The sequence below is a fragment of the Bombyx mori genome, chromosome 15 (genome assembly GCF_030269925.1).
Source record: "Bombyx mori chromosome 15, ASM3026992v2".
Taxonomy (NCBI): Eukaryota; Metazoa; Arthropoda; class Insecta; order Lepidoptera; family Bombycidae; genus Bombyx; species Bombyx mori.
In genome coordinates, this window is record NC_085121.1 from 5,894,154 (window position 1) to 5,914,229 (window position 20,076).

General features: G+C 35.2%; 2 protein-coding genes across 2 annotated transcripts in view; one reads left to right on the top strand and one right to left on the bottom strand.

Moving 5' to 3' along the window:
* Nucleotides 1-20,076, top strand: part of LOC119629658 (uncharacterized) — a 378,532-nt gene that overhangs the window by 176,621 nt on the left and 181,835 nt on the right. The window lies entirely within an intron of this gene.
* On the bottom strand, nt 1,768-17,956 carry LOC101746856 (ATP-binding cassette sub-family F member 1). The gene is made up of 18 exons (XM_004928528.5): nt 17,185-17,956; nt 16,780-16,899; nt 15,896-15,997; nt 15,452-15,577; nt 15,190-15,294; nt 14,735-14,835; nt 14,303-14,362; nt 13,667-13,853; nt 12,651-12,938; nt 11,932-12,008; nt 10,875-11,023; nt 10,099-10,182; nt 8,019-8,256; nt 6,815-6,992; nt 6,027-6,205; nt 5,065-5,298; nt 4,002-4,160; nt 1,768-3,133 (listed from the first exon to the last, which is right to left on the bottom strand). The coding sequence occupies exons 1-18, from the start codon at nt 17,414-17,416 to the stop codon at nt 3,032-3,034; spliced, it is 2,721 nt and encodes a 906-aa protein (XP_004928585.1). The 5' UTR covers nt 17,417-17,956; the 3' UTR covers nt 1,768-3,031.

A 20,076-nucleotide genomic window follows, 5' to 3' on the forward strand; every position in this document is an offset into this window, starting at 1 on the left:
TAATTTGGGCATTATATTATTATGATAGAATGCGCAGGCGTATTTTAAAATATGGTAATTATGGTATGAAAATTAAAACAGCTGTTAAACATTACGATAATTATGTATAAGACAATTCAAATTCGACAATATTTGTTAATGTCGTCAAAATTAATCAAAACTATAGTTTTTTCAACACGCAGTTTTTAAAACCAAATATAAGGTTGAATCAAATTATCATACACATTTATTTTTCATATATTTATCATATAATTTACTATAAACGACACAACCTATAGAATGCATCAACCGCAGTTTATTCAAAATATTTATATTCGTTAAAATTATATTTTTCTTAAATTCTGAATTTGGATTTTAGAAAACTTGTGGAACATTTGTCATTACGTCCGTTCGATTTTATTATTTGTAGTATGTGGATAAATAAAATTCTTGTATCATAAAGGTTTTCTAAATAAAACAACCGTTTTAACCGACTTTGAATTAAACAGAAAAAAAAAGTTTCTAATTACCGGACATAAGCACTACACCGCCGAAGACTGATCTATGTAGTTTGAAGATAGACATGTCATATACTTAGGGAATAAATACCCTGAAGAAGTACTTTCCCGAGCGATATTGCGCGACAAGAGAAGTATCTCTGGTAGCGCATTATTTTAGTTTTTTTAAGTCAAAATTTACTAATTTAAATGTAAATAATATTGCAGTGTGCAAGACATAATTATGGTAACAACAATCTCATCCTAATTATAATAAAATCTGCAGTCCTAGCACTGCAATGTCCATGAGTAAGTAGGCTGAGCAGTGTGTGTCTAAATTAAATTCTATGAAAGTTTTCTTTTTTGTCTTACGTGAGTACCTAAGTTTAACTGCACGTTCTCAGAGTTTTACTTCAATAATGAACCCCAGAAACGTAATTATTCCACCAAATCGACTTGAATATCCAACAGAATGTTTTAAAACACGTTCTCTCGCCCCTCAAAGGGAAGGATACTAATTTTCTTTCAAAAGAAGCTTTCTTTCAAGAAGTGGAAAAAGTTACAATCTGAAAGGAAATTTGCGTTTTAAATCCTCTAATGAAGCTGAGAACTTTGTAATGGAGGGGGCGAAAGGCTGAGAACAAATTGAGGAAAAACTTCGAGTGCACTTGATTACCTTTTATTTTATGCTTACGCTTTGTAAACGGGAAACGGAAGATGAAATAATAAAGTCGTTCGTAATTTTCTCTCGATGAAGTATTCGAAATAGAAAATTGTTTGAAACTAATTCGCAGCTCGGTTTTATTAGTCAACACCTTTACCGTATGTACTTACCTGAAATTGTCTAAAATAAGTAAATGCGTATGTATTGGATTGGATATGACCCAAACTGCACGGACAAAATAATTCTACTTCTACTTCTATTCTTCTATAGTATTAATGAAAACCCCAAATTTATATAAAAATCGGTACGAATATGCTAAAAAAAATCTTATCCATTTTTCTCGCAATTAGACATTCGTGAGGCATTCTTACAGTAACTGATCCTATGTCACATCCTTTGTAGGTCTCAGTTTTCGTCTGTCTCTTTCGATTGTGTGTGGAGCTAGCTTTTTATAAAAAGACTTGGTGGAACTGTTTGTATTGTGATGGATTGTAGTGTAAAATTTTATTTAAATAATAAAACCTCGTGATTATTTTTCGATTAACTAATTTTGCGTTAAATCGGAACTATACTTCTTACCTATCAATTAATCTCCAATGTCGTTAACATCAATTAAATAAAACAAAATTAATTTTGTAACAAAATTTATTTCAATGTATAAATAAAAGTATGTTTTGTTAAAATAAAAACTGTGACGACTACCTATACATTCTGATTTCGTAACGCTCTCATAACAATATTTAAGACTCGTTGCCATTAATTTCCTTGCTGCGATATGAGCTGACAAGCAGACGAGTTGATTGGCCATCCAAAGTTGAGTATTACTGAAGTGCATATAATATAAAACCGCCAATCATTACAGTAACGATTGTCCTAATCTATACATATAAAAATGAATTGCTGTTTGTTAGTCTCGCTAAAACTCGAGAACGGCTGGACCGATTTGGCTAATTTTGGTCTTGAATTATTTGTGGAAGTCCAGAGAAGGTTTAAAATGTAGCTAAACATGAAAATGCTCGGAATTAAATAAAAATAACAATTTTGTTTTTCCTTTCACGTGTCCCCGTCGGACTTATTCCTTTTGTTTGTTTTAAGTTTATTTTATACAAAAGTTTAGGTCTTTTATTTATCGATTGAGGCACTTTCGCGATGGATATAATATGATGTAACTACATTATGTAATAAATTCTGCGCGTTTAATTTTCACCAAATAACATTATCTTCATCGGGGAAGTATATCGTGAAAGTGTCGTACGTAATTGTAGTAAAATTCGATGGCTAGTTATTGCCGTACAACGCTACACTTGATACAGCGGGCGTCTAGCTTGTCAGAGAACGGACTTTTTTTTTTAAATAGCTCACTTTAACAGATTATCTTCTTTAAATACATAGATAAAATATAATCAATTTGAAGTTATGCATAGTTCATCGTTTTAATGCGATCCAACACGCTTCGTGAATCAAAACGCTCAAATATTTAAACTTACGACGCGACTTCATAACGCTTTAGATTTCTTGAAACCAAAATTTAATTTAATTCATTACAAAACCACAGACAAAACGTCCCTTTGACGGGATAGGCACTTTTCATATGCATACACTATTATTGCTTACGATAATTAGCTAAATATAAGTCGGTATGTTCGTAGACCGTGAATCCCGAGCGCATAATGACAGACCGTCCTGTGCTGTCGTTCGCCGGACACGTCGGACACGCACGGGCGTGCAATATGCGCCCCGCTCACGGTATACATGCCGCAATCAATTTTTAGAAGCAGTAATATAATTTATTTACACAATCGAGCAATTAATACATTTTAAAACATTATTCTTAAGCATCTTTCATCATTGAATGACTTTGAGTGTGAGGAAGACCATTCTTTTAACAATATCATTGTTGGACTGCTTGGTTAGCGATGATGGATGGTGAGTTGACCGTTTCCCCGAGGCTCTCGAGGAGCTCCTTACGGTAATCGTCGAAGTCACCGTCGACCTGTGAAAAAGATTCAAAATTAATCTTTGTGATCTGAAACTGTTGTAAAAGGTATATCTTTGTTAGCAGTCTCAAGATTAAAGCAGTGATTATTCGACTCGGACTTTGCGCCTCAAAGCATGTTTCAGAAGGACTGCTGAGGGACTCTGTGACCATTTCAAACTAGCTCACATGTCTGGGTCAGAGCATTTTGTTTATCGACCACAAAGCAGTTCAATCTCTATACATCTAAATAATAAGTTTCATCTTGTTGCTGTTGTGTTACATATGGTAACAAAATTTGTTAAGGTTACAAGAAAAACATAAGAGACAAGTTAATGCAAATTTCGCGAAATGAGCTTACGACTAATTTTTTTTTTCATATCCTCATTCACAGATTCTGCGTATATATCTATACTAATATTATAAAGAGGAAAGATTTGTTTGTTTGTTTGTATTGAATAGGCTCCGAAACTACTGAACCGATTTAAAAAAAGTGACATAAGCATAATGCATTTTTTTTTTGGAAAAAAATAGGGACCCTTACTAAAACTCCGTAACTCAAGATGTAAAAAAAAATACCTAAAATATTATTTACATCGCGTGCCCTGCGAAAACTATTACTACGACTTTGAATTAACGAAAGAATACAATAATGTACTACGACTTTGTAGAACACATTATTATTTACAAAAAGTGTCGCGACAGCATATATCTAACTATTATAATTATGCCGCAAGAAGTGTTCTTTTATTTAAAAAAAATAAATCAACGTCAAAATATATCGTTGCAATTTTTGTTGAAGACCCGAGCGGAGCCGGAGCGGGCCGCTTGTACTTCATAAAATAATTAATCAAAATGATTTAATTGACAATCAATTACGTCATACCTCGTTGATGGTCTGATCTTCGATGACGTAGAGCGCGCAATCCGTCTCTCTGATAAGTCGTTCGTCGTGGGACACTATGACCACGCCCCCCTTGTAGTCGTTGATCGCTTCGGCCAACGCGTCTATACTCTCGATGTCCAAGTTATTTGTGGGTTCATCCTGTTTTTATAAACAGGATGAATGATGATTCGATTATTCGAAGATCGTTTTAGTAACAAGTTTGTAAAGTTAATTATTATAGTAAACTAGTGGTCCTGATAGTCGATTATAATTAATTAAAATTATAAGTTTGTACACTAATATGATTCTATTGTCAAATATAAATATAATCTTAAAAATAAAATAAAATACTTCTATAATCACAGATTTCGCCAAGACTACACTTTAGATATATATCATTAAAGACAAACAATAATCAATCTTTTTTAAGGAATTTTATGACCTGGTAACTAAGACCTTTAAGTCGTGTCTTATTTTAATTTATATTCTTATTTTTATGAAAATGATAATATGGAGTAAAATGAAATGAAATGAAATGAAATGAAGATGATTAATTTGAGACATTAATCAACTGGGATGATATTAACTGAGATGAGATGATATGGGATGAAATATAGCCTTAGTAAAATGGTGGTCATTTACTGAGATTTTTTCAGTGGAGGATCCCGAGAAATTACGTCCAGCGGCTTTGTTTAATTTTCCCACATTTGTGCACTTTCACAGATATTAAACAGTTAAGAAACCACCATTATTACACATTTAAACCTGAAGAAACACTAAATAGACAAAATAAAACAAATCACACAACTTCACTCCTCGCGTTTCCGCCAAAAAGTTCCCATATTCAATCTATTCTCAATTTGACCACAGACTATAAGCAATAAGAAAACTTTGACAATAAACAAATAGTAGATATGCATGCGTGCGTGTGTGTGTGTGTGTGTGTGTGTGTCAAATACATTATAGTGTGTGTAATGTTTTTTTAATTAATTTATGATTATGATATCATATACGATGATTTATTAATTTATCTTAGATTAAAGCGGAGTAAATGACAACGAACCAGAATGATAACGTCGGGCCCCATGAGGGTCATTTCGGCGAGCGCCACGCGGGCCTTCTGTCCGCCGCTGAGGTCTTTCATCTTGATGATGTGCGCGTGGCTCGCCAGCCCGAACGTGCCGAGCGCCTTCCTCGCCTTCTCGTACTGCAGACCGAACAAGCGCTGCAGGTACTCCGCCGGCGTCTCCTCCGCCGTCAGGTGCTCGCCAGAGTGCTGGTCGAATCTGCCTATCCTCTGCAATCACACCATTACCCAGTCCACTACTGTCCCGTGCACTTATATCTCAAGGTGGGTGGCGCATTTACGTTGTAGATGTCTATTGGCTCCAGTGACCACTTAACACCAGGTGGGCTGTGAGCTCCTCCAACCATGTTAGCAATAAACAAAAAATAGTTTCGAGCGATGAAACTATTTCTTCTTCTCAGTCGTACACTCCTGGCGGAGTGATCGTGGTTACTCTTCTCTATGGTCTTAATGGTCGCGGCTTTTGAGAGACTTCTCCATCTCTCTCTATTTGTGGCGGTACGTGTAGTTCAGTATGGAAACACTTCATAGATGACTTAATCAAGTCTGCCCGCCTTGTGGATGATCGGCCGCGAGAGCGTTGACCGTCTACTCTTACTTAAACCACTAGACGTTCCAATGAGCTTTCATTACGAATGATATGTCCAAACATATCAAGGATGAAACTATGCCGAGGTACAAAGGGCATTAATTGAAATATCGCAGTTAAAATATACTTCAACAATAATTAAAACAAATATTCAATGTCTATAAGTTTACATACCTACATTGAACATATTTTTAACAATCAATGTTGGATTCTAACAACTCTACTTTCAAATAATTTCAGTTACTTTATAATAACTGTATTAGTTATTTCACACACCCTGTATATATGTAGTTTTTGATACGAGTTAAATTTTTGCGTACTTAAATTATAATGTTTTAATTATACAAACCAATCTGTGGTTCTTAAACAGTTCGCCGCGTATAGGAGTCAATTCGCCGACGAGTAGCTTCAGGAACGTCGATTTCCCGACTCCGTTGGGGCCCACGATCGCGATACGAGAATTAAGATCGATACCGAAGTTCACGCCCTTGAAGAGAGGCTTCTGACCGGGGAAGTTGAAATCCACGTCTGTGTAACAAAATAATAATTATTACAGGTTTATCGACCCTGGACAAAACGTGGTGTTATTACTGTGCTAAGGAATGTGTATCTCCATGATGACCTGGAGCTTGACTCGGTCATTCAGTATAAAGTCGTCGTGGTCTAAAGGATAAGAGGTCTGGTGCATTCGTGTTGAGCGATGCACCGGTGTTCGAATCTCAGGCGGGTACCAATTTTTCTAATGAAATACGTACTCAACAAATGTTCATGATTGATTTTCACGGTAAAGGAATAAAATCGTATAATAAAAATGAAACCCGCAAAATTATAATTTGCGTAATTACTGGTGGTAGGACCTCTTGTGAGTCTGCGCGGGTAGGTAACCATCACGCTGTCTATTTCTGCCGTGAAGCAGTAATGCGTTTCGGTTTGAAGGGTAGGGCAGCTGTTGTAACTATACTTGAGACCTTAGAATTTATATCTCAAGATGGGTGGCGCATTTACGTTGTAGGTTTCTATGGGCTCCAGCAATCTAAGCAATAAAAAAAACCCTTTGGCTGCGCAGGCGTCATACAATAACTGAGACTTGGACCTCATGTCTCGAGGTGGGCTTGTGTGTCTGCGGCGGCGCGTTACCGTGCAGTCCCAGGATGGGCGGCTGCAGCGGCGACAGGTCGGGGAAGCTGAACTTGACGATGTACTCCTTAGGCCGCTGCAGCAGGGCGACGGGCGCGGCGCCGTCCTCGTCCTCGCGCTGCGCCTTGCTGCGGTTCTTCTCCTGTTTCCGCGTCAACGCATCCTTCTGCTTCTTTTCCTGTTCCATGTTTATGTCATTTCATTAACTGTACAATATATATTTTTTTATTGCCCTTGTAGGAAGACGAGCATACGACCCACCTGATGGTGAGTGGTTACCGTCGCCCATGGACTTTAGAAATGCCAGGGGCAGAGCCAGGCCGCTGCCTACCGTTTAATACTCTCCACGGGCCTCGTTTGAAGAAGACTTTTTGGCGGGAACGCGAGGAGTGAAGTTGTGTGATTTGTTTTATTTCGTCTATTTAGTGTTTCTTCAGATTTAAATGTGTAATAACGGTGGTTTATTAAACTGTTTAATATCTTGTGGGAAAATGAAACAAAGCCGCTGGACGTCACTTCTCGGGATCCTCCAAAAAGTCCAATGAAAAAGTCTCAGTAAATGACCACCATTTTACTGAGATTATATTTCATCCCATATCATCTCATTTCATTTGATTTCATCCCAGTTGATTAATGTCTCAAATTAATCATTTTCATTTCATTTCATCATTTTTCATAGAAATAAGAATATAAATTAAAATAAGACATGACTTAAAGGTCTTAGTTACCAGGTCGGAAAATCCGTTATAAAAAATAAAAATTAACTGTACTATTAACAGTAGCGTTTAGTATGCCCGCACGGGAAGTTACCACTGTCCTAATTCAATCGTGAAACAGTCGTGCATTCCGATTTGAAGCGTGTGAAAGCTGTTAATACAATTGAGACTCCGATCTCATGTCTCAACATGAGAATAATAATAAACTTGTACAAAGTAATATTTGCGTGATGCACACAACGCAATATACAAAACGTCGTTAAATAGCACCTTAGTGATTTGCGATCACTAAAAATTATAACGTATTCGAAGCGTAGCAAATATCACAATGACAAGAAAGAAAGTACTGCTTGCATGGTTTTTTTGTTGTTAAGTAATTAATTTATTTCATTCGAAATTCGCTTTTACGAATGTCTCGTATCTATCAGCGGAGGAGCGCGCCCAGCCACTCTGGACTCGAGCCCCTATAGTATATGGCCTATACTCACGGCTTGCTTCTTGGACTGTCCGTGGGCCTTCAGTTCCTTTATCCTCTTCTCTTGTTTCTCATATTCCTTGATCATCTCCTTTCGTTTCTGTGCGTACATTTTCTTGAACATCGAATAATTGCCTTTGTAATAAAACAATTTCTGTTGATCTAAATGTATGATTTCGTTGCAAACGTTATCCAAGAAAGATTGATCGTGAGATACCACTAGTAACGTCTTCTTCCATCCTTGCAGGTAACTGAAATTGTTTTAAACTATATTCAGATATAAAAATAATAATTTATACTATCAAATACACCTCCTGAATGTAAATTAGTAACACAAAAATCTTAACCAAACGACATTGCCATTATTTATTAGCCTAAGAATAAACATACCTACACAAATTGCACATATGCACTTAATTTTGGCTAACTATTAACTATTAATTATTATTATTTATTTATATTTATTTAAAATCTTATTAATTACATAATATTTTTTAAAAAAGATATTAAAAATACAATTTTTAAAAAACACTATATAAAAATAGATTGCCGCTGATGGCGGTGTCTACGACACAAGCCACCAGTGGTTAAGACTCCAGAGTGAGAAACCTCCTCACAATGCGTGCAGTATCGAGGATTTATTATTATTATTATTATTATACAGGGTGGCCCATAAGTCCTTTGATATGAAAAAAAATTATTAAAATAAAACTAATTACATTATGAATTAAATTTTTATTTACATAAAAAGCTTAAAAAACGGGAATTATTTTTTGAAAATAACATCTCCTAAATGTAATCCGTTGCGATCACGGCACTCTTGCAAACGACGTCTAAAATTGTCGATGACTGCGCGGCACGTCACTGCTGAAATGCTTGTCATTTCTCTGCGGATGTTTTCTTTTAGGGCCTCAATTGACCGCGGGTTTGTGTCGTATACTTTAGCCTTAAGGTAGCCCCACAAAAAAAAATCCATCGGGGTCAGATCTGGACTACGTGGAGGCCAGGAAATGTCTCCTCTCTTAGAGATAACTTTGCCAGGAAAAAGTTGACGGATAACGGGCATAGCAGTGTTAGAGGTGTGAGAAGTGGCCCCATCCTGTTGAAACCACGTCCTGGCATTAAAGCCTGAAAAGTTTTGCAATTCTGGTATGAAAAACTCTTCGATCATAGCCACATATCGCTTACGAGTTGACTGTGTCGGATTTTCGCGAATAGACTGTGTCACTGTGTCTATGTTTTGTTCCGTACGTGACGTCCTTGGGCGACCCAACCGCGGTTTATCTAACGTCGAACCGGTCTCCTCGAACTTAGCAACCCAGTTCTTAATCGTTTGAAGAGTTGGAGTGTCGTCAAAGTTGTGTAAACCTTTGTGTTCTCGAAATTTACTCCGCGCAACGGTTGCCGAATTGTCGTTTTTATAAAACTCGCGCACACAAAACGCACGGTCCGCTCCGGTAAAACGCTCCATCGCGACTAAATTCCCAGAAACCGAAGTTACTCCCCCCGCTTCCCCTGCACCGCTCACGCGCGCCCTGTTCGTTTTATTCAAATTTTACTTTTCAAAGGACTTATGGGCCACCCTGTATTAGATGATGCATGGTGCGCTTCGCTTCTCTTAAAAAAAATCTACATCGGCGACATATACATATGTGTGTGTACATATAAACAAAGTTTCAAACAAAGTTTTAGGCAGCGGCTTAGCTCTGCCCCTGGCATTGCTCAAGTCCATGGGCGACGGTAACCACTCACCATCAGGTGGGCCGTATGCTATATCAATTGGGATAACGGTTCTCAGCTTTTAAGTGAACATACGTACACGCATATATTCCCTTTTATATTGTAATATGTATTTATAATATAAAATATAATATTGTTGACATGTCGCGTCTAAAGCGTTTTAGTGATAACTTCAATTCGAAGCGAAACAACGAACGAATCACCTAAAGCGAAGCGGAAATAAGTGAATATTAAATTGTACCTTAAGTGACGTCATAATCAAGTTCAGTTTTAATTTGTTGTTCGGTGTAATTTATTATTTACCGGAGCCCCAGAGCGTAATAATATTTTAAAATAATTAAACCGCTACTTACTTGTCTAACCAGATCACGGCGTTCAGATCTAAATGGTTCGTAGGCTCGTCTAGTAACAGCAGAGTCGGTTCTATGTACAGGGCTCTGTAAACATAATCATTGAGTAACTATACTGAGACCTTAGAACTTATATCTCAAGGTGGGTGGCGCATTTACGTTGTGGATGTCTATGGGCTCCAGTAATCACTTAACACCAGGTGGGCTGTGAGCTCGTCTACATATATTAGCAATAAAAAAAAAAATACGCAATAAAATTTCCAAAACTAGACTTTCTCTGTGAATACAGTCACGTCTATGATCTATATATTAAACAAATACTCAGAATAGCCCTCCCTAAATTGCACAACTTAATTAGTTACGAGTCAAAAGCTACATACGCTGGCAACCCTATCGATTCTGCCAGTGCCCATTGGCGATGATAATCGTATACCTAGACAAATATTTTTCTCTAATAATAAATTTTTTTTTAGGATTGAAGGATTACTGGTTGCCCGGAGGCCTTTCCAGTTTCACCGGGACAGGTGGGCGAGCAAAGGCTCAGCCAGGAGGGGTGGGATTTGCTAACAGCTGCCCGAGCGCCTCCAAAGGAGACCTACAATAATAATATCCTCAGCTACTCATTTATAAAAGCACTGTGTAAATAAGATGTTACCTTTTTTTTTAACGCTGGGGAATCCATTTACGGATACCCGGTCCGGGGGGTAACGAACCGGGTTATGTCGGACTCCGATAAAAGAAATAAGAAAAAAATAAAAAATTAATAAATAAGATGTTACCTAGCGAGCGAAACTCTCATTCTCCATCCACCGGAGAAGTTCTTGGTGGGTCGATCCTGCATCTCACGGCTGAAGCCCAGACCCGCGAGGATACGGCGCGCTCGAGGCTCAGCCGCGTCCGCTCCTATCGCTTTCAGTTCTGCGTAAACCTGAAATTAAGCATTATGTTTGTAAGCAGTCCATTCTTAAAGTCTAAAAAGAAGATAACTACTCTCATGTCAACAGAAAATAATATTAACTCGCTAAATTAGCTAGGCAGCGGCTTGGCTCTGCCCCTGGCATTGCTTTAGTCCATGGGCGAAAGTAACCACTCACCATCAGATGGGCCGTATGCTCGTCTGCCCACAAGGGCAATAAAAAAAAAACAAGCATAACGCTTCTCATTGTAATTCGATATTTCGTGAATCCGCAATAAATACTGGTGGTAGGACCTCTTGTGAGTCCGCTCGGGTAGGTACCACCACCCTGCCTATTTCGGCCGTGAAGCAGTAATGCGTTTTGGTTTGAAGCGCGGGGCAGCCGTTGTAACTATACTGCGATCTTAGAACTTATATCTCAAGGTGGGTGGAGCATTTACGTTGTAGATGTCCATGGGCTCCAGTAACCACTTAACGCCAGGTGGGCTGTGAGATCGTCCACCCATCTAAGCAATAAAAAAAAAAGAATACGTGACAAAACTTATGAGTCAATAGTCAATAAACTCAGAATCGCTTGGCAGTTTGCGGACGTTCCGGCGCTGTAGAACTCGTGCGAGGTCGTTAACCTTGCGCTACCCTCAATAATTAATTAACCATTTAACACAAAGTCGACCATTTAAATTCTGGAAATAAAGATGTCTGAAAATAACCGAATATTTCCTCTACTGTGATATTTAGACGGAAAACGTAACTTGGGACGCCCCCTGGATAGGTGGTACGATGACCTCCGAAAGGTGGCCGGCAAGAAGTGGATGAGGAGAGATGATGATGATGATGATGATATATAGACACGGTAAAAATATTTTGTGACCACAAACTTCAACGAATTCGAATGAGACATTTTTATTTATTTCGCTTACCTCATTAAGTCTATCCTGTTTGCTGAGGTTGCCTTTCTCTGTTTCAGCTTCAAGCTCTTTGCATTCCTTTAGTAATTCTAAAAACACACAAATAAATACATTGTTTAAGTTTTACTTTGATAGTAAAACCTTTGAGACTATAAAAATTTTAGTTGCTGTCTGTCTTATCAGTCTACTTTTTTTTTAAGAGATTTTATGACCTGTAACTGAGACCTTTAAGTCATGTCTTATTTTAATGTATATTCTTAATTTTATGAAAAATGATATTATGGAGTGAAATGAAATGAAAATTATTAATTTAAGACATTAATCAACTGGGATGAAATTAAATGAGATGATATGAGATGAAATCTAATCTCAGTAAAATGGTGGTCATTTACTAAGATTTTTTCAGTTGACTTTTTGGAGGATCCCGAGAAGTTACGTCCAGCGGCTTTGTTTCATTTTCCCACATTTGTGCACTTTTGCAGATATTAAACGGTTAATAAACTACCATTATTACACATTTAAACCCGAAGAAACACTAAATAGACAAAATAAAACAAATCACACAACTTCACTCCTCGCGTTCCCGCCAAAAAGTCTTATCAGTCTACTATGCGTTTGTGCATTGTTCATCAGAATGAGTCGAAACATTATTAAGATTATTTATTTTTTGCTATAGCACCAAGGAAGTTGGCGCAGGAGTAGTTTCAATGACATAAAAAAAAATATCTCACCGGTTCTCTTAACATCAGATTCGAGGAGCGTATCTACAGCTGACATATCACTGGCCGTCACCTCTTGCTCGCACAACAGTATGTCTATATGGGGCGGGAGCGGGAAGGCGCGTTGTGCTAAATGCCTCAATAAAGTTGTTTTTCCGTGTCCATTAGGCCCGACCAAACCATATCGACGTCCGTTGGCAATCAAGAGATTCGCGTTCAAGAATAAATCTTTTCCTTTCGCACTGATCGAGAAGTTTTCGACTTTTATGTCTACTGCGTTTTCTAGGGCTGCCATTTGACCTGTTGAAAAATATTCACCTTATACTATGTCACACAACGACAACCGAATTTTACTTTGTCATGGTTCCTAATTCGAATAAAATTATGTATATCTTGTAATTGTATTAAAAATAAAATGTTGCATGTACATTTCACAGAAACACAAAATCTTTGTTTTTTTCACACACAACACACAAATGGTCAATTTTTATTAATACAATAATAATAACTTGAACTAGAAGCAACAATTTTACAATACTAAGCCATTGTCAAAGATCGGTTCGTACTGTAAATACTAATGACACCGAGCCCACTGAGTTTCTCGCCGGATCTTCTCTGTGGGTCGCGTTTCCGATCCGGTGGTAGATTCTGCGAAGCACTGCTCTTGCTAGGGTCAGTGTTAGCAACTCTCCGGTTTGAGCCCCGTGAGCTCACCTACACACGTTAGGGTGAAGCTGAAATAGCCTCTCAAGGCTATCAGCATAGGTAGGAAAAAAAAAAAAAAAGACAGCAAATGGAACGAAACCGAAAGTACCCGAAACAAAATGGAAGTAGGTCCCCATTTCATAGTAAAAATGAGGATAAGACTGAATGAACATCTTTGATTATGGCCACTCAAGACTAAGATTTCAATAAGTTCTTATCTTCAAATGCCCCCCAGAATTCGTACGGTTTGTTTAGAGATGAGAAGTAGAGGACTAGTAGGGGAAGGTCAATATGCAAATACTGCTAAGTACATTAATACATACCAGCTGTTTTCTGTGCCTGACTGACCGTGAAGTTTGCATCAAGTTCACTGTGCCCCTGACCACCTTTTTTTGTCATCAATTCCATCTGTTTCTCATACTCCTGCTGTTTCTTCAGTTTCTTCTTTTCTTTGTGGCTCAATTTCTTTTCTACAGAATCTTCTTTTTCTTTTGAAGGCAATTCTGTCACCTGACATGAGTAAAGGATGCATGAAAATATGTTTAGGCATAGTTTGTGTTCAAAAACAATGCCATTATCCAATATATTTTTTTATAAGTTAGGCAGGTGAAAAAGCCTAGCCGTGCAGTTTTACAATACGCACATTAACCTATAAGTACGCAAATTATAATTAATACAGCTAGATTCTTTGATAAATTATGGCCATCAATAATAGCCTAATGGCCACATCATTCCTTAATTATAGATCTCATTGGAAAAATTGGTACCCACTTGTTAGGTTTGAACACCGGCATAGTCGCTCATACCAAGTATGTTAGATGTCTTATCCTTTAGGCCAGGACAACTTCATATTATATAATGAGGGGTTACTCATTATCAGTACCCTTGTGAAATTTATATGTCACATTTACTTTTATTTGTATCTTTATTCAACACAGAAATGATCATGTTTATTTTACCTTATCGTCATCTTTTTCTTCAACAATGGATTCATCTTCTTGTCGCTTTTTCTTTTTATCCTAATGAAGAGAGAACATGTCACATTATTTATGAATATTTATTACAATATATGTTTAAGCATTTACTTATTTACATTATGTTACATACATACATTTACATATAAACAAGCAGATATAAGACAAGAATAGAATCGAAACTGTGAGAATGCACGATCACATATTATGATTGTAGTTTCATGAGATATTCCATCATTACAATATTGATAACAGTACACATTAACATTACAGTAATGATAATTTTATTCTCTAATGAATATCTTCAATTAAATGTACACAATATTTAATGCAAAATTATATAATATTATTAATAGAATAACATTTTTATATCAAGAAATTGTTAATTGTGATAGATGTACAATTTAAAAAACTTACTTTGCCCTTTAGCGATTTCTCTTCATGCTCTGGATCTTTTATTTCAAATTTCTTTAACTCTGCCTCAATATCATCCATATTATTCTTCTTTTTATGTTTTCCTAAAATTGTTTTATTAATTTTCTTAAGTATAAAGTCCACTCTGTAGGTTGGCTTGATGCCAATTAATGAACAGAACAGCAGTTGCAACAATAGGGCTGACATTTTTTTTTAAACTTAGATAATATGTATTAAAAATCTATAATTTTGTTAACTGCTGAGATGGATCAACGAGCTCGCATTCCACCTTATTCACGTTTTTAAGCTTAACTAATTAAATTATTTAAAGAGTAGTCATTACACTGACAACAAAAATAATTTTGTCACCCATCATGAGACAATAGAATGCATGACTGCATTATTTATTGCAAAATAGACTTAGATAGAAAAGAGGTGTTAATGAATTATTTACTCACCTTTACTTTTTACTAAAGGTATGACTAATTCATCATCTTCTGAAGCTTCAATTTTCAATTCTTTGTCACTGTCTTCATCAGGTAAGTCATCCTTTTTACCCTTGGCTGAATTAAATGTGTGACAATATAGTTTAATCATTAATTTACATATATAATACAATACTATGATATAATAAGAAAGAAAAAATAAAATAGAAAAGAAAGGAGAAAAAGAAGAGGATATAATATAATTATCATTAATTAAGCTTGTTGTAATATTCACCTTTAGTATGTTTATTGGCTTTCTTGGGAGCATTACTTGAGACATTGCTGACAACTGATTTTGTGTCATCATGGTCATCATCCTCATCAGATGATTGAGCTTCTATAATTTTCTTTTTATTTTTAGCTGTCAATCACAAAAGTATTAAAGATTTTTTTTGTAAATTTAGGTTTAATATAACTTGAGTTACCTATCAACTGAATTACCTACAAGCTTTAATTTTCATTGCCTGTAGATAATGTGGGACTGTTAATAAAACCTAAGTAGATTTTCAGAGGTTCTAAAAGAATATAAAATTTCTCTAGTTTCAGGGCAGATTTTGCATTATTTTGTTGTTAGAGCAGAATATCACAGAAAGTAACAGACAAAAAAAATTTGGCCCTAACTAGTATTCAATTCATTATCATTCATTATCAACAAGTAAAAATGTGCAATTTCACTTACTTTTCTTCTTACCAACAGGCTTTGCAACATCTTCATCTGAAGCCATTTTGAGATCTACATCACTGCCTTCCGAAGACCAATCATCATCTTTCTTACCTTTCCCTGTGGACATAAAAGCCAACAGAGTGAACATAAAAGAACATAAATATAAAAAGGACTGATAAGGAGTAATATTGTTGTAACATCCCTTTATTGTAATCTAGGAGGTTAATTTAATTTTATCATCTTATTCATTTATAAATATGTGAAGAAGGGCCGGGAGCTAGCACTCACTTACGTCAAAAAAAAAATTTGGGTTAAGGCATGATTTCTGATGATTGCCTTTTTAGAAGGCATACTAAGTATGCATTCAAGTCTTTCATTTCACTCACTAGACTTAATAGCCTGGTAAATATACAATGTTATCAAACACTTCAACTAATAAAAAAAATTGAATTTGGCTCTATACTTACTCAATGTAACACTATTAACCCAGGTTAGATAATTATAACCATACTCAGTTTTAATAAAATAATAATGTTTAAAAAAGTCCAAAAAGGTCCAAAAGAATAAGCTATGAATATTAATTCACTTGAGAATAGTTAAAATTTTAAATTTAAGTATTATTTTAATATACAACAATATGTATTTTATATTATCTTTTATTGTAACAATAGTTGTGGCAGGGTTTACTGTTGTGTTGTTTAATACATTTAATAGTAAATGTATCAAATACTATGGGTGGCATAGATGGGTAAACAACCACTCAGCTCACCTGGGGTCAAATGGATAATACATCAGATGTCATCCTTATGACCAAGACTTATCATAATTTTATTTTATTTTTGTTATTCCAAGTATCATCATTTAATAGCTTTATTTATTTATCTGTTGGTTGTAATTACCTTTTTTCTTTTTTGCAAGTTTAGCTGGCTTTGATGAAACATTTGTTGTATTGTTGATAATGGATTTGTTATCATCCTCTTCATCATCTGACCTATCAGCACCCTTTTTTTTACTCTTTCCTAAAACAGACAGTCTTCAGATATAACAGCCATATTATACGTTACACAATTTAGATATTACAAATTCATCATTCAATCAGATAAAGAGCTGACATATTGTAAAATTATTTAATGTCAACCAATTTCAAGACAACTGGCTCAAAATACAATACACGTAAATAAAAACTTAAGTTTTTTTTTGCGTTTGTGGAGATCCGTCCAAGAAGAAACACCCGACAAAATTTTGTTGTTTACGATTTTGTTGTCATATGGTGTGCCACATACGAATTTTCTAACTTCACCAACCTTTCTTTTGTGACTTTTTGGCAGCCGGTTTCGGGACGTCCTCTTCGTCTGAAACTGGAACTTTCTTTATGTTCTCTTCGTCGCTATCGCTACAATCTCCAGTTTTATTCTTCTTCTTGCCTTTTCCTTTATTTTTAGAGGTTAGTTCTGTCTTTTCATTCACGACTGAAGGCTTTTCATCGAAATCGTCATCTAAATCTTGATTTTTTTTGTTTCCTTTCTTTTTCGACATATTGTGGTTTTCTTTTTTAACAAAATTATTGTATAACAAAATTAAATTAAATTTGAGGATAATTTCAAACCTTATAGAAGCTGCACAGGTGACAAGCAAGTGACAAGTTGACAACGTCCAACAATTCCAATTTTTTTTTAATTTATTGAAAGCATTGGCAACACGGCCATCAGCTTAAACTAATTTTACAAAAAAATAGTACATGAACTAGAACTTACAATAAAAACACAAATAAAAGAAACAAACCAAACCAAGAAACAATTACAAATCATTAAAAACAACAAATTAATGACAAAATGAATTGCAAGAACTTACTATAAAAAAAAAATAAAAAATTACAAGTTTTCTTTCAACAAACAAAAAAAGAACATGAGTCGTTATAAAAAATAATTAAACTTGCACATAAGCAGGAGACCTATGATACATTCATGAATTATACATTCATAGTCGTTCTATAGTGTGAAGTACAAAATTATACACTATTGAGAATAGTTGTGGAAGCTTTAAAATACCTTGAATGGAATTAGGTATAGATTTTAAGCCTGTGTCTTTACATAATGCATTAAACAATAATCTCTGTTGATTGAATTCAGGACAATTAAAAAAAATATGATCTAGATCACACATGCCAGAGTTACAATAAGTACATGCAGCTGATTTACTTAACTTTAATCTAAAAAGATGCGCAGGAAAATGGCCGTGGCCTATACGTAATCTACAAATAATCGATATAAAAGCTCTTCCCGGGAAGAATCTAAAATTATCAAACCAAGATTTAGTACTAGGTACTGGGACTATTTCAGCTAACCATTTACCTTTCGTTTCTCTGGACTTAGACAAGTAATTAGACCAACGTTTCATCATATTTTGTTTAATTGAATAAACTAAATCTGAGTACGGAACTTTAAAATCGGAAATATTTATATCTTTAGTAGATTTGGCTAATTTATCAACAAATTCATTACCCACAATACCAGAGTGACCTGGCACCCAGCAAAATTCAATAAATATATTTCCGAAATACAAAGAACTCAAACAACTTCTTAACTTATAAATTAAATAATTTACAGATGCACTAATACATTTATTTTTAAGAGCTTGCAAGGCGCTCATTGAATCAGATAGAATTAGAATTTTGTCCCCTGCAGAGTAATTTACTCGAATGTGCTCTAAAGCATATATAATACCTAGTACTTCAGCCGAAAAAACAGAGAAAAAATTACTACATTTATAAACTGATCCTATGTTCATGGACGAATCAAAAAATGCAAAACTAGTTCTATCTTTAGTTTTAGAGCCATCTGTATACACTTTAACAAAATCAGTCCTATCTTCAAAGAACTCCAGAAAATCATTTTTAGATTTAAACTTGATTAGATCAACAGCCACATCTCTCAACATGTCATGAAAGTTATATTCGAAGCAAGGCAATAGAGTAGACCAAAATACCACATCCTGAAATTCAAAATTCAAGTACGTTAAGGCACTGGATATGGATGAAGAATTAGGAAGCGGAATTAAATTATAATTTGGAATATTTGCATACTTCAAATACCTGCAAGTTACTTGATTATCACGGCTAATAAGCTTAAGGCAATAATTATCTAATATAAAACTTCTTCGTATGAATAGAGGAACAATACCAGCCTCAACTTCCAAGGAATTAATTGGAGACGACATCATAGCACCAGTAATTATTCGTAATGCTCTATTTTGCACAATATCTAATTTCTTAAGAATAGAAAAATTTGCGTCCGAAAAGAACATACAGCCATAATCGAAATGGCTTCGGATTGTTGCAATGTAAATCGTTTTTAAAACTTTGGGATCAGCTCCCCATTTTATTCCAGTTAGCGATTTTAATATATTCAAACCTAATTCAGCTCTTTTACAAATAACATCAATATGAATTTTCCACGAAAGATCAAAATCTAGAGAAAGGCCAACATATTTTACGAAAGATTGAGCAGGAATAATATCATAATTGTATAAAACTTTAGGGTAATGCAATCCATTTTGGGAAAATAAAATTGCAGAACTTTTGGAAATATTGACCTCAAGTTTTAGGGAATTTGTAAGTAAATCGTAAATATTACGCAAACAACTATTCATAACCGATTCACCACTTTTAATATCATTACAGTTTACATAGAGAACAAGATCGTCAGCAAAGAATAAATGTTTAACAGAATTTGGAATTTTCTTTATGAAACATACTAAACTAAGTATGAATATGAGAGGTGATAAAACGCAACCTTGAGGAGTACCTTTTGTAGAAATTTTAGGACCAAATAAACTAGATTTAATTTTCAAAAACATAGAGCGCTTGTTCAGGAAATTGTACAGCCAGAACAGAACATGTCCTGGAAAGCCTAAAGAGTGTAGACTTTCAATAAGGTAGGAATGATCTATATTATCAAAAGCCCCTTTAATATCCAAAAATACCGCTAATGTAAATTGATTATTATGGAAGTTATTTTTAATATCGCCAATCAAACAGCTTAAGTTATCTATTGTACTTTTACCTTTACGAAATCCGTATTGAGTACTTGGTATTAAGTTGTTATTTTCAGTAAACCACTCTAACCTGTTTTTTAACATAGTTTCGAAAATTTTCGAAAAACAATAAGTTAAAGAAATGGGTCTGTGAGAATTGATAC